Below are 15,856 nucleotides of genomic sequence, written 5' to 3' on the forward strand. Positions count from 1 at the left end.
TTTTTTATGTAAATGTTAAGTGTAAGTGGTGAAATGTTAAGTAATGTAAGGTCTTTCATGACACTACATATGCTGGGGTGTGAATTGGATAGGTGCTTGATATAAAATAAAAGGTGCTTTAAAAAGTCCTTGAAAGTCCTTGAATCTGGTGTTCATGAAAGAGTGGGAACCCTGTGTGGAAACCCTGATGAGTAGGCATATAGTACATAAATCCTGTAGCAGTTCTAGACAGGTGGTGCTGGGGGAGGTGGAGGGTTTCAGATGAATGACCAGCTTACAGCTGGCAATCTCAAATGTTATATATATATATATATATTTGGTGTGAATTATTTATTGTTTAATATTCAATGTATTCATGGATCCTGTCGTCAATACAGGTGGGCTGTACCTGCAGTAGGTCCTTGCGGGTCAGGTCCCATTTCTTAATGCCGTTGTCTCTGGAGCCGCTAAACAGACAATCTCCCTGAACCACCAGGGACTCGATGCCATCATAGTGGGGTGGCTCGAAGTTATGAGTGGGGCTGATACTACCCACAGCACCCTCTGTCACATCAAACATCTGCAGAAACAAATTACACATCTAATCACATGGTATTCGGCCATCTTTATGGGGCCATCAATATATCACCTAACAGGAAGTGGTAAGACTTTGTTTCCATAAATTATTAGTGAACTAATTACTACAACATGGCCAAGATTTAAATAAAGCAATGCCACAAATTAGTAAATAATGGGAATTATTGTATTTCTTAATTTGTGACCACAATATGTTAAAATTTGTTTCTGCTTGTCATGTTGTCAGACCTAATAGATATGTTAGATACCTTTCATTCAAACTTTTTATAATAGGTTAAGTTTTTATACATTACATCAAATGTGTGTACAGCCTATACAATGGGGATCTTGCCCTGTCCCAGTATTGTGACCTTCCAACAAATAGTCTTAGAACTTACCTTTTTTAAAGAAAAAAAAAGGACTAGTTAGCATTTAATTTTAGTAGTATTTAGTTTTCCTGTTCCTGTTTTTTCCCCTTGAATTGGAAGAATCAAGATTATGATTTTATTTTATGATTTTATGAAAACAACAAAACAACATTTGGTCCAAATTTAGCTAATGACTAAAATTAGGCAAAATCTGCAACCCTTAAACCTTTGTGAAAAAGAAGTGTACTATAGCATAATTTTAAATGGTACACTAATACACTTTAATATAATTAAGTGTGAACTTTAAATGAATATACTTAAGTGTGAACTTTAAAAGAATATACTTAAGTGTGAACAGAATGTAACATTTCCGGACACTTGATTGCATGTTAACTGAAAATGTATTATAGATTAAATTTATATTAAATGTAATTACTTTAAATGAATATACTTAAGTGTGAACTTTAAAAGAATATACTTAAGTGTGAACTTTAAAAGAATATACTTAAGTGTGAACAGAATGTAACATTTCCGGACACTTGATTGCATGTTAACTGAAAATGTATTATAGATTAAATTTATATTAAATGTAATTAGCTAGTCTTTATTTATTTTAAATGTAACATCATATAACACACTACAGTTAAGATTATAATCAAGTACTTTACATAAACTTTAGTATGTTAGTCAACATCAAAATAAGTGTACTTTTTCAAGCATGACAATAGATTATTAAAGATAAAGATTTAAAATGTAAAGTAAAACTTTTAATTTAACATTATTACAAAGTGCACTTTTTAAAAGTACTTAAGTGTGTTAAGAAACATACTGTATTCATGAAAGTGTCTCTCTTTAAGTGCACTTAAGTAGTATTAATCAATATAATCTAACTAATCTGCAAGTGCAGTTTTTTTTTTAAATACTTTTAAGATTTTAAGTACACCACAAGTGCCCATTCAATACAACTGAGCACACTTCTTTTTCACAAGCATAGTCATTCTAATATGCTTTTAATTATTATAATTTTTTTGCCTAATTTAATTACATGTATATTTTATTTTGATGTGCATTCCATGTTTATAGTTAGAATATAACAAAATCTAACAAATAAAAGTTTTAAACTATACTTAGACATATCAGGATTTCTGATTCCAGGGTTGAAAATATTAATAACCTCATAGAAAATAAATTAAAACAAATAATAAAAGAGTTCATAGCTTGACTTCCTGAGAATGATACATACAATTTACTGAAGGATGAATTTCAGGCACTATTTTGTACCTACTGGAAAGTGCTAGCTAACGACTTTGAAATGACCACTGATATAAAATATATAGATATAGATATAAAAACCTTGATGTAGTGATCCTTAGAGCCAGTGATAACTAGATCCTGTCCATTTCCAGTCTGATCAACAGTCAAGCACATGACCGGACCCAGATGACCCATTAGTTTCCCTGTACACACAAATCTGACAAAAAGACATGGAAAACAGTGAAAGAATTAGATATATGATGTAGCAAATTATTTATAGCTCTCCAGAGTGGGTGAAGTAAAGGATGCTGGGTTGAACGCATACCGTTTCAGGTCCCACACACGAACAGAGTTGCCTGCGGCAGCATAAAGAACAGTGCCGGATGGGTTCAGAAAGATCTGGTTGACCTGGTTCTCGCCGGCTGGGATGGTCACGGTGCGGTTTGTACTGGCTGCACATGTGTCACCAGTGTTCACCAGACCCGACGATCTGAAAGTAGAAACACACAATCACAGAGTGAGAAAATCTAAATACCAGGACACTAAATGGCCATTTTGATCGTTTAATTAATACATTTACAGTTACTTAAATACAGGAGTGTCCAGACTGGAATCAAAAAGCTTTTAATACGTTTTTATGAACATGGTCTCAGGATCATCTGAACCAATTTGGGGAAGACCCAAAGGAAGAAGTTGGACAAAATAGTATGTTCTCAAATTCCAAATGACATAAAATCTAGTAAAGCTTTAATAAGATTTAATGTCTTTAATAGTAAAATCACAATGGCACAATCCTAGTGAAAAAGAAGCATGCTTAACTGTAGCGGTGCACCAAAATATCGGTAACCGGAAATTGTGGTTTCGGCCGAAAAAGATTTTTTGACTAACATACTAAAGCTCATGCAAAGTACCTGATTATATAAAGTATGAAGTACATATAAAGATGTACTTAAGTTAATTCCTACTTAAGTGGGTAAAAAAAGCACTCTAAAGTTCAGCTAATTGCATTTAAAATAAATTAAAACTACAAAATGTTTTCATTTAATTGCAATTAACATGCAATTAAAGGGGTCATCCGATGCTACATGCACTTTTGCAAGTTTTTTGAACTGAAATGTGTGTTGGCAGTGTGTGTACACAATCACCCTATAATGATAAAAATCCACCCAGTGTTTTTTTGTTAATCTACTAAAATCTTTACCCCTTTCGGGGTGTTTTTTACACTACCATTGTGAAATTTTAACCAAACTATGTTACAGACTTTTCATTAAGACCCTAAAGAATCATATCAACTTGTGGAAAATAGGCATCGGATGACCCCCTTAAGTGTCCGAAAACATATTATGTGGTATTGTTATTCTATATGCACGTTAGGTTGGACAGGAACTCACGTGAGTGTCCGGATGCACTTTGCAGAGTCACGGATATCCCAGACTTTGATGTAGGAGGTGGAGACTGTGAACACCAGACTGGAGCTGTAACGCACAGATACCACGTTGTTGGGGTGGCCGCCTAGAGACATGATCTCCTGTCCTGTGACCAGGTTCCACACCTTACAAGTCCGGTCTGAAAGAGGAAACAGGGCCAGCTTATAAAAACTTGTTAGACCAGTTATTTTTACTAATAAGTACTAAAAAAATCAGGAACTGAAAGGGTTAATCTCACAGTATTCTTATTTCATAACTCTCTGCTCTTGGTAGCTCTGGAACTACCCTATCCTGATTCACTTCCTACCTCTCTTACCGTCAGCATTACATCTCTATCCGCCAGGCTAAGTCCAGTACTGCCCCTGTGTCACAAGGTGCAAGCGTTAGGGTCGGTCCTCCTCAATTTGCATCTTGTTTCTGTGCTGAGTGTTAATATTTTTGGAGTGCTGGTTCGACTACTGCAATTCTCTCTTCTATGGCTTATCCAACACAACAATACATTGTTAAGTTCAATGGAACGACACAGACAACCCTTTACTGCAGAGCCTTTTTTACTGCAACATGCTGCTCGCTTGCGCTCTGTTACGTTGCATTCTTGTGCCATCTAGCGCTCTATATGCAAGCAAACTACCGTAATACACTGTATTAGATTTACATGAACAATACATTACATTTCCTCCCCAGCAGACTTTATGCAACAATGTGAGTACAGTTGTGTCTCACATAACAAACTTTGAACACACATGAGTTAGAACTTCTCATGATATAACTAAATTTGCCTTTTTAGCACCACTAATCAGTCCATAACTACAGATTTAATCTGTTAGGTGCTTTCCTCTGGTGAAGTGGATATCTCCTTTCAGGACTGGGAACTGTCCCTGTATCCACTGGAACATGAGGCCGGGTAACACTGGCATTGCCCTCGTCACACACCTAAGGAGCAAAATCATCAGCCATGATACTGTCCATAGCAGCCGTTCGGTCCTGTATATTAGATGGCAGCAAATGGTCCACATGTACCTTCACACGACGTTCTCCGACTTAAACTTGGTACGTGAGAGGTCCAAGTTTGAACAAAATCACTCCTGGAGCCCAGGCACAATTTGAGTGTTGACTGTTCCGCACAATCACTTACTGGCCAACCTCAAATGATCTGAGTTTCCTAGAAGGTGTGTCATGACCTCTTTTTTGCTACACTTGGTGTTTGACAACCACAGCAGATGTACCTGGCTTTAGCAGTGTGAGACAGATTCGAGGCCATCTTTTCAAGAACAGTTCAGCAGGTGTACGTTCTGTTAGTGTATGAAAACGCCCGGCACAGATGAGGTGCAAGAGACTGGTCTCTTAACCTTTCCCATGCCTTATTGAAGATTTGTACCACCCGCTTGGCTTGACCGTTTGTGGCTAAATTATACGGAAGAGACAGAACATAATGCACACCATTTTTTTCTTAGGAACTCCTCCAACTCCCTGGAAGTGAATGGTGGGTCATTGTCTGACACCAACTCTTTTGGGAATCCATACGAAGCCCAGAGATGGTGCAAGATGTTTATGGTCTTTTCTAAGTTGGTCAGGTGAGTGGGGAAGATTTCCACCCATTTTGAGTGGGCATCCACAGTCAATAGAAAGTGTTGTTTGTCAATCTCTGCATAATCTATGTGAATGCGCTCCCAGGGTGTTGTTGCCCAGGACCATGGATGCAGGGGAGCGCTAGGGGGTTGATTTCAACCCAGCTCGCATGGAGTGCACTTACTTACTAAGTTCTAGATGTCTTGGTCGAGCCCCGGCCACCAGAGGTATATTACTATACTTCATTCTTACTATACTGGGATGACCCTCATGCAGCTCAGACAACAGTCTTTCCCTATAGTTTGGAGGAATGATCACTCTCGAACCCCACAGGATACAGAACTGGTCTGTTTAAAGCTGGTCTTTCCTGACATGAAAATGTTTCAAGTGTTCATCTGTGACATGATTGGGCCATCCTGACAAAGTTAGGTCCAGCACTTTTGATAGCAAGGGATTTCTCCTAGTTTCAGTGGCAATGTCCTTTGCACAGACTGGCAATCTGTCTAGGTGTGAAACCTGAAACACAGTCTCCTCTTCCCTCCCTGTAGAGGCTGAGTCACATGGTAATCTAGACAACGTGTTTGCATGATCAGAAGAACGTCTGTACTCAATGTCATAATCATAGGCCAACAAAGTCAATGCCCAACGTTGCATGCATAGAGCAGCAAGTGTAGGAATGGCAGACTTGGGACCTAGGATAGCAAGCAGAGGTTTATGATCAGTTAGCAGGTGGAACTTGCATCCATACAGATACTTGTGAAACATTTTCACTCCAAAGACTATGCTGAGGTCCTCTTTTTCAATCTGTGCGTAGTTTTTCTCACTTGCTGTTAAGAGTCCTCAATGCAAATGCAATGGGGTGTTCCTCCCTGTAGGCAGCACATGTGAGATAACCGCTGAAGCATCGCAGGCAAGTCTAAGTGGTTTTTTTGGGATCATAGTGGGCTAACCACTTACTTGACGACAGTAGCTGTTTACAGGCATCAAAAGCTTGGGCACACTGTGGAGACCATTGGCACTTTACATTGGCCAACAGCATGGAAAGATTTGGCACAAACTTTTCGTAGTAGTTCAGAAATCAGAGAAAAGTTCATAGTTCTGAGATATTATTAGGAGCAGGGGCCTTCACAATCGCTTCCACCTTGCTCTCTGTTGGATGCAGCCCTTTTCATCAATCTTGAATCCCAAGAATTACACAGACTTACAGAGGAATACACATTTTGATTTCTTCACCTTTACTTCATGTTGCTGAAATTGTGACAGCACTTTGTCTAGTACTATCAGATGTTCCCCAGAAGATGAAGCAGAGACCAGAATATTGTCCATAAAACACACTACATGTCAGAAGGATCTGGTCCATTGTGTGTTGGAAAATTGCAGGTGCGGTGGAAATTCCATAAGCAATGTGATGGTACCATAAAAACACGTGTGTGTTTATGGTAAGGTACTGCTTGGATTCAGCATCCAACTCCAGCTGGTGATATGCAGATCAATCTTACTAAAGACTTTTCCCCCAGCCAAAGTGGCTAAAAGATCCTCCACATTCGGTAGCGGATATTCCTCTGCGAGAATGCATTTGTTCACTGTGACTTTATAATCGCCTTGGCCACAACTACTATGGGCGCCGCCCAATCGCTCCTTCTGACCTGAGGGATAATTCCATTCCTCTCCTGGCGATCAAGCTACTTTTCTACTGCTTCTTTAAGGGCATACGGACCAGGCCTCGGTTTGTTAAAGATAGTGTGGGATCCTTCTTGCACCCTCACTTTAGCTTTAAAGTCAGTGATTTTGCTGTACCCATCTCCAAAGAGTTCTCTGTGTTTTTCAAGGACATCAGAGAGTGAAGTGACGCTCACCGGCGACACTTAAGCTGAAAATCTCCTTCCAGTTTAGCAATGGAGGTTTGCCTCATTTGACCACAACCAATGGAAGTGACCACTGTTGTCCCTCATAGGTGACTGGAACCTTAAGCTCGCCCAATACAGGGATTTTGTCCCCAGTGTATGAGACCAGATGAATGGAGGTTGGATGCAACCTAAAGTCCTTCAATTTGTCATTAGAAATGTACTCTGATATCAAAGACAAAGAGGCTTCTGTGTCTAGTTGCATGCTAACCGTTTTGCCATTTAGCTGAAGATCAATGTAAATGCCATCCGCCTTGTCATGACCAGAGTAAATAGTGAATAAATCAAACAGTTCATCATCCACTGCACACTGTGTTTCTGATGTATTGCCTGACACTCACTGGGCTTTTGTGAACGCCGTGTTCTGTGACTCCTGCATGCACGCTGTAAGTGTCCAATTTTTCAACAGTTGTGGCATTTCTCATTTTGGTAACGGCATTCTGTGGGATGGTGGTTGCTTCCACCACAACTGTAACAACTGCTTTTATGCTTGTTAGAAGGTTGCTGCTGGGCCCCTTTCTTTGTACTGTATTGCACTGAGAACGTCCATGTCCTCTGTATTTCTCTTTGGCTCCACAGGCATTCTGCACCTTATGCACAATTGTGTCCTTTATGGTTGTCGGAGCACCCAGCTCCTTAGTGTCCTTGTGTGCTAATTATATTGTGAGCGCAATATCACAGGCTTTCTTAAAAGTAAGATCCTTTTCTGACAGTAACCTTCTCCTGCAAGTCCACAGACAGATGAGAGCATCATCTAGAAATGTTCCAAATCCACATGAACTTGCCAGACGTTTCAAAGCCAGAATGTAGCCAGATATAGTTTCTTCAGGACTTTGGTTGTGTTGGTAAAATCTGAAGCATTCTGCAATCAGAATTGGCTTGAGCTTAAAATGATCAGAAAGGGTCTGAGTCATTTCCTGGTATGTTAAAATTGTGATTAAATTGTGATTGTGTGTGAAGTGACGTGTAGCCAAGTATGGTGACCGATACTCGGAATTTGTAAATAGAATTCACAGTAGTGAATAGGCCTGTTGCAATAATCAATATATCGACTTATCGTGCAATATATGTACATGACCTCAATAATTTTTGGTGACGCAATATATCGCCCATTATATTTCCTTAAAAATTAATGTCACCATGTTTTGTACATTCCACTTGCGCCTGTGTCTTTTGCAGCTTCTCGTACATAATGTGGTGTAGTCATAAGGTGCTAGTTCAAATTTAAAAAATACAAAAAAAGTTTCTGCAGATATGGTCTTATTTAGGGATCTGTACCTTTGTGCATACGGACATATCTGCTAAGTAGGGATTGTGTTTTTCAGCAATAGTGTGTGCACCCTTAATTTACAGAGAAAAGGTCAGGTTAGTGCTCTGCATTTATCCCATCCAAAGTGCACACACACAGCAGTGAACACACACACACACACAGTGAACACACACCCGGAGCAGTGGGCAGCCATGTGCTGCGGCGCCCGGGGAGCAGTTGGGGGTTCGGTGCCTTGCTCAAGGGTCTCACCTCAGTCTGGTACTGAGGGTGGAAGAGAGCGCTGCTCATTCACTCCCCCCCTCGACAATTCCTGCCGGACCTGAGACTCGAACCTGCAACCTTTGGCTTACAAGTCCAACTCTCTAATCATTAGGCCACGACTGCCCCCAGTTAAGTCAATTACTTTGCTACTTTAACTGGCTCAACTAGACTTTTTTTTAAGAGGCCATAATCCACAGATCCTAAAACATTCAGGAACACATCTTCTTTTTTTCCACTATCAATTTTATTTGCTGCAATCCATCGCTTAAATCTATCCAAATAGGTGTCAAAATCCTCTTTAGTACTAGCACCCATCCTATTGTGGCCATTTTTCTTTTCCTTTTTTTTTTTTTTATTTCTTTGTAATTTACTGTCTTTTTTTTTGTAATTTATTTTTTTTCGCACTAAATGTCACAGATCAGCTGTTACACCTCCATGGCTGCTGTGGTTCGCATTCTGACCTGTAGGTGTCACCGTACTCACACGAGCTCAGCATGTGACTCTGACTGCCACCGTGGACATTTGTTTGACTAGCGATTAGTACTCTTTCTTCTCCTACACACAATTTTCTTTTACGTTTCTTTTTAATCATTGAGGATTCCAAAACCTCCTCATCACCACTATTAAGTTAAAAGGAATGACAAAAATAACCTTTTACTGCGGAGCCTTTTTTACTGAAACATGCTGCTCATTTACGCTCTCTGTTATGTTGCATTCTTGTGCCAACTAGCACTCCATGTACAAGCAAACTACCGTAATACATTGTATAGATTTACAAGAACAATACATTACATAAATAAGTATATTAAATAAATAAATAAATAAATAAATAATTCATTCAGAATCCGCAGCTAAGGTTCTCACATACACCAATAAATCTTCCCACATTACTCCTATTCTACGCAGACTACATTTCCTCCCCGTTCTCTTCCATATTCAATACAAGATTCTTCTTGTCATGACATTCAGGGCCCTCCATGGTCTTGTCCTCCCATATATTTCTGATCTCATTCATATGTACATCCCAGTATGCATTCTTAGGTCCTCTGATTCTGGTCTGTTGTTGGTCCCACGACACAAACTAGCATCGTTTGGTAGAAGGGCCTTCTGTATCTCTGCCCCCACACTCTGGAATTCCATTCCCCAAAACATCCATGACCTCTCAACATTACATAACTGCAAAAGCCCCCTTTACACATTTAGTTTCATTACATGTTTCTCTGATCCCTAACCTCATGAACTGTTTTCATATCATGTATGTTATCTATGGTATCTGTATTGTCTCTTTGTCTGCTGTTGTGTTCACTTGTTATAGTATTGTAAAGCAACCTGGTTGGGTGAGCACAACAAAATCATACTAGCATAAACTATATAATGAATGTTGAATGGTGCTCTGACCTTTTGACCCAGTGAAGAGGAGGTCATCTGTGGAGTCGACACACAGTACAGCTTTACTGTGACCCTCGGCTATATGAACACACTGCAGAGAACTGCCACGACTGCTCTTCGATACAGGAACAGGGTTGATCATACCTCTGATGCACGTCAAAAAATCAACAATCAGTAAATTCCTCCATTAAGACTTGTGTATAGAGACATTGTCCTCTATCCACACATTGCAGCAAACAGTGCCATAAAAATACTTTCCCCCTTCCTGATTCCCTCTTTAACTTCATATTTACCTCCATATTTCTAGTTTTGAAAAAGACCCCAGATGTTCCAGAAGTGTCCTGTCAAAGTTTGACATTTAGTTCTCAAAATAGGTAATAAAAGAGAATATCATGAAGGCGGCGAATCATTTTTTTATGGCACTGTACGATTTTTCCAAAACAGTTTATGAAAGTATGATAGGGCATGCGTGCCTGTCAAGAAATTCATCCACATGCAGTGAAATAAACATGTATGATGCAAAACTAAATAGATAAACAAAAGACAAAAATGTATCAAAAATGTAATTGGAGTGGAGAGGCTTGTCAAATCACTTGTGTTTCAGAAAAGAACAGAGAAAGACTGAAGCACATCAAAGTTTAAACATAAACCCAAACACTCAAATTTAGTCATATTTTTGTTTAAATACACATTCCTACATTTTAAACTAGAACAGATGATGACGTTAACTTTGCCCCCTTTGGACTATGATTTACTGATACTGTCTTGACACTTGCTTGGAGATATAACGCTGGGCCCCGCCCACGGGGCAGGACTGACTCTAGGCTCCTCCCATAACCACTGAAAACACTTTAAATACATGCACATGCACATTCATATTCACAAACACACACACACACACACACACACACACACACACACACACACAGACAGAGGAATCTGTTATTCAATTAACATATGAGAAATGTCTAAATTCAGTGCAAATTAAAAACCAAAAAAAAACTTTAGATGCAAATAATCAGAGTAGTCAGCATCTGTAAGGCAAAAACTTCTCTTGACCTTAGTTTACATTGTGTTATGTAAACTCTATAGAGAAAATAAATATTAGAACTGAATTGGTATATTACTCTCCAGGTCAATCCAGGTCTTGCAGTCGTGTGTTGGAAAACACGTTGGCCTGGTCACACCCCTTTAGAGACATTTAATTTTGAAATCCTGAAAGGACAGTTATTCATTCTAGACTACCATTTATTGACTCCCATGCGACAAGTTCTGCAGGGCAAAATCAATGACTTCTCTACTTTCAAAGCCAAGCCAATTTAGCATTTTGTGGCAACTTTTATGTGGACTGCTAATAACACAACTATTGACAACACTCTGAATTAGAAAATGCCATGTAAATGCCATTTTCTGGATTACTGAAAACAATCACTTGTCTAAATTGGAATTTCGACCCCCTTCTGAGTATTACACAGTATGTGATTCTCATTCTCATTCTCATTCTTAATAACGGTGTGATTATTGCAGCCAATGTAAAGTGGCTATTATTTGATATGTTAGGGTAAAAGTCAAAGAACAAGCTTTTTCAAAAACTGTTTTTTTTTAATCATATATGCCAAACTTTCGATATACATATCCTGTTTGCAGTATTCCTTTTAAAGGGGTCATATGATGCTTTTTTAAAGATCATTATTTTGTGTATTTGGTGTAACAGAATATGTTGACATGCTTTAATGTTCAAAAAACACATTATTTTTCAAATACTGTACATTATTGTAGGTCCTCTATGCCCCGCCTCTCTCAAACGCTTCGTTTTCTACAAAGTCCCTCCTTCCGACAAGCGCAGTCTGCTCTGATTGGCCAGCTGACCCAGTGCATTGTGATTGGCCGAACACCGCAAGCACTCGTCGGAAATGTAACGCCCCTTACCATAATTGCGAGCTTCATCTTTCAAAATAAATGTAAAGACAGTAAATAATGTCATTAGTTTTACCATCAGTTCAAGCCCGAAAGGGGAATAGACACAGTAATGATGCAGTACACAAGCCGCGGTTAAGACAGCTGACTCCACTTTGATGTGACGCTGTCTCTCTCTCTCTCTCTCTCTCTCTCACACACCAACGCGCGCGCGCGCACACACACACGATGCGCAAAACTCCGCATTTGAACAGTCAATAGCAAATACTTAAACTAGTAACAAGTCGCTGATTCAAAAGCGCCAGATTGTCATAGCAAAGTCAGAATTACCTCCTCTCCTAGGTTCACGAAACGGTCATCCATAAAATGCATTGCTGTTCTGTGGTAAGTAATCTTAAAGATTCCTAAATGCATCTACTTTCGGAAGGCCAAATAAATGAAACCACGCCTTCTTTCTTTGCGTGCACATTTGGGCGCATTATGCAAATATTTCCACATAGTGAGGTAGATATGTGGGGGCGTGTTAGAACGAGCCGTTTTAGGGGGGTGTGGCAGAGTCTTAACTTTGATAAAGAATATCTCTTTGGTTTTGAGACTTTAGTCTTTGCAACTTCAGGGATCTTATCTATTCATGAACAGCTTGTAACACTCCAAAGAGAAAGGAAAACTCGAAATCGCATCATATGACCCCTTTAAGTTCCTAAAAACCAGTACAAACAGGCAGAGACTAAAAACCTCCAAAAATTGCAGTAGTAACTTTCTGCCACTGGGGGGTGCTAGCTCTTACTGTGTGATTTCTTTGGCTTTGGCCTTGTCAGTCAGGGCTTGTCCCTTGTCATAAGTCTTCCTGCGAAACAGAGGGGATGGTTCCGGTACTCTCTTTTGCCCACCTGCTGGAAGTCTGTTGCCAGAGCTGCTACTTTAAGATCCATTTGCAATGTGAAAGACAGAAACATAAAATAAAACACAAGTACTGAAAAAAAAAAAATACACAAAAATAAGATGGGCAGCATGCATAATAGAAGACAGAAACAACTGAACGTTGCCTGTTCTTTAAAACTGAAAATGCTGATTAAACCCAAGAGGTGGGTTTCACAGTTACTACCGCAAAAATGTTTGCAGTACTTCAGTGTTACTTGCAACAAACCCTTGGCAACAATGCAAACCTACTGGCAAACAATTGTGGGGTGACTCTCTGAAATATCTGACACTACTAGCAAACGGTATCTCAAAAATGTCTGGTACTACTGGCAAATAGTTATTTGACAAACATCTGCAACTACTGGCAAATAGATATTTTGAAAATCCTCACAACTACTGACAAACAGATATTTTGAAAATACAACTACTGGCAAACAGATATTTTGAAAATGCTCAACTACTGACAGATATTTTGAAAATACTCACAACTACTGTCAAATAGATATTTATTCTTGTTTATTGTTATTCTTGACCACACTCCCTTGTAACCATTTATTTGATCTGAATTTGTGGTAAACAGTCTGACAAAAATGGTTGCCAGAAGTGTACAGCACTTCCCGCTGGATAAGTAGTCCCCATGGCCTACTATGCTTTTGTTATCTAGTTTTCGGTAATCCAAGTTTCAAGAGAAATAAAAGTTATTATAATAATATAGTTTGGTCCAAATTATTATTATTTTTTTTGACAAATAGATTATGTGGACAAATATGACTCTTGATTATCATGTTCATCAGTACCAAACAAAGTTTTGTTGTTTAGTGTTGTTAGCCACTCAGAACACGTGGAACAGGAATAAAAGTCAAGTGAATGAAAGCAACATCCTATATTAGAGAAGCCCATCTTTGATGTTGTCTGAACTGTCAATTACTGTAAACTGGAAGTGACCAGATGAGTCAGTCCTAACAAGGCACAACATTGTAAAGTAAACATAAAACAGGAGTAGTTAGTTCATGCATGATGTGAGGTGGAGCAGTGAGTAAGTGTTAAGCTTTTAGTTAGCAAGGTTTGAGATTACTACATACTTACATGGTACCCATTCTAGAGGACAAGCCTGCAGGAGGGAGCATGTAGTCCCGATCCCTGACTGTATTTCCAGTCGACTCCAGGTCTCCAGATACCTCGGATGTCTCAGCCATTGGGTGTAGAGGGACAGAGAAGTCTCTTGTTGGTGTGTCCGGGCCAGAATCACAGTTGTTTACATAGAGTAACTCCATCTGAGTAGTGGTCCTTCTTCGGGCCTTTGCAATTATTGAAAAACAAACAGACATGCTTAGTTAAGTAAGGAACAGGATATGCAAGGAATCAGTTGTCATTTAGCAAAGCTTTCATCCAAAGTTACTTATTAGGTTCAGTCCAACTGAGATTAGGTGTCTCGATTAAGGTGACATTGATCCTAGCTCATGGATCACCCTTTGAATGGTTTGCACCTAAAGTCTCTTGCTTACCAAGCTTTGGGTAAGGTAAAATTAAAGTAATTTGTCCCATACCTTAGTCCTAGATTTAGTCTCGCCACATAACTTCATGAGGTCTGAGGCCAGGGTGCTGAATTGTGGGATAATATATTCAATCATTCATTGAAGGTACAGTAATGAAAACAAATATATTTGTCATTAGCAGATAAACATACTTTCCTTCCACTGCAGGACTTGGGGTCGACTCGTCACTACTACTATCATCTCCATTTTCTAATGAGAAAAAAGAAATAAGAGAGTGTATACATAATTTACACCAGAAGAATTTCTTGGAAGGACTTGCAAAATAGTTGAATTGAGGCAAAATCACACCGCCGCTGTTATCTGCGATGTTTAAAAGAGGCTTTCGAGAGTGTGGTAGTAAAAAAACAAAAGCAAATGAGGATAAATTAAGCACAGCGCTACCATGCTAGTTTCTTTAGTTGCTGTGAAACGCTGATCCAAACCGGTTTCTGATATCAGCTGTGACCAGAAAGAGGCTACCATCAAAGTTAGTGCAAAAAAAGTTGTGGAGAAGAGGAATGAGGGAACACAAATGGTAAATCGTTCAAAAAGGAGGGGGAAAAAATTAGTCGTACATGGTCTGGAAGAGTTACTTGTTTTCCTGCTGCCGGACTGTGATGTATGCTAATGCTAATAAGTAGCATGTTGCTAGCTGGGGACTGATGTTTTAATATGGTAGGAACCGGTAGAGGAGGTGTGGACAGATGAACAGAAGCCTCATGCACCTGCGGACGGGACCGCTAGCCTGTGGTTAGTCGGAAGAGGTAGACCCATGCACTCATTACAGAGAGAGTGTGGCTACTGGTACTCACCCAAGGGCATGTTACCTAGTTCTGTTTCAAATCGGCCAAACAGGGGAAAAGAAAAAAGGCAACAAAGAAATCAAAAATACATTCCCCCAGTTGAAAACAAAACCAAATGTAACAAATACGAAAGAGATATTAAACCAACAAACTGGAGAGGCCTAATACAATGCTTAGTAAAAGATCAGAAATGAAGTCATATGGTATGACGGGATTCATGGATATATACGCTAAACCACAGTACAATGTGAATATGGAAAAGATATTTCAAAAGTTCCCACTCCTTTTAACCAACACATTTCCATTGCATTTTCATGATTTTCCAGACCTGAGTATCACAATTTTAAAATTCCCTGATATTTCCAGGTGACCACGGAAATCTTGTTTTACTACTTCACTGTAATCGGCTACCTATTTAGTCTTAGGCAACATACTCACGGCCCGTAATTTGAAAGGGCAGCTCCAATCTGATTGGCTGGGTGCTAAGTAACTTTTGGCAGTAAAGGGGTGTAAAGGTTTGTATCAGTCCACAGTCAAACAGCTTTCAAAGTATCTTGGCTGCTACAGCGAGCACTTTCAAGGATGTTTTGTTTTTCCAAAGTTTGCTTTGATTATTTGTAGTACTTGCTCGGTCTGTACAACCTTTCATGGGTAATGATGTCCTGCAGAGTTTAGCTCCAACC

General features: G+C 39.3%; 1 protein-coding gene across 1 annotated transcript in view; it reads right to left on the minus strand.

Annotated features, from left to right (window-relative positions):
* Positions 1-15,856, minus strand: part of LOC107695915 (kinesin-like protein KIF21A) — a 44,232-nt gene that overhangs the window by 5,896 nt on the left and 22,480 nt on the right. The window contains exons 21-30 of the mRNA XM_016496027.1: positions 15,183-15,203; positions 14,523-14,580; positions 14,383-14,437; positions 13,922-14,133; positions 12,702-12,833; positions 10,007-10,143; positions 3,569-3,743; positions 2,503-2,667; positions 2,277-2,394; positions 389-559 (exon numbers count right to left, since the gene is read on the minus strand). Coding sequence (XP_016351513.1) covers positions 389-559; positions 2,277-2,394; positions 2,503-2,667; positions 3,569-3,743; positions 10,007-10,143; positions 12,702-12,833; positions 13,922-14,133; positions 14,383-14,437; positions 14,523-14,580; positions 15,183-15,203 — 1,244 coding nt within the window. The remainder of the gene's footprint in view (positions 1-388; positions 560-2,276; positions 2,395-2,502; positions 2,668-3,568; positions 3,744-10,006; positions 10,144-12,701; positions 12,834-13,921; positions 14,134-14,382; positions 14,438-14,522; positions 14,581-15,182; positions 15,204-15,856) is intronic.

This window comes from Sinocyclocheilus anshuiensis, unplaced genomic scaffold, assembly GCF_001515605.1.
Source record: "Sinocyclocheilus anshuiensis isolate Anshui unplaced genomic scaffold, SAMN03320099.WGS_v1.1 scaffold626, whole genome shotgun sequence".
In the NCBI taxonomy this organism is placed as follows: Eukaryota; Metazoa; Chordata; class Actinopteri; order Cypriniformes; family Cyprinidae; genus Sinocyclocheilus; species Sinocyclocheilus anshuiensis.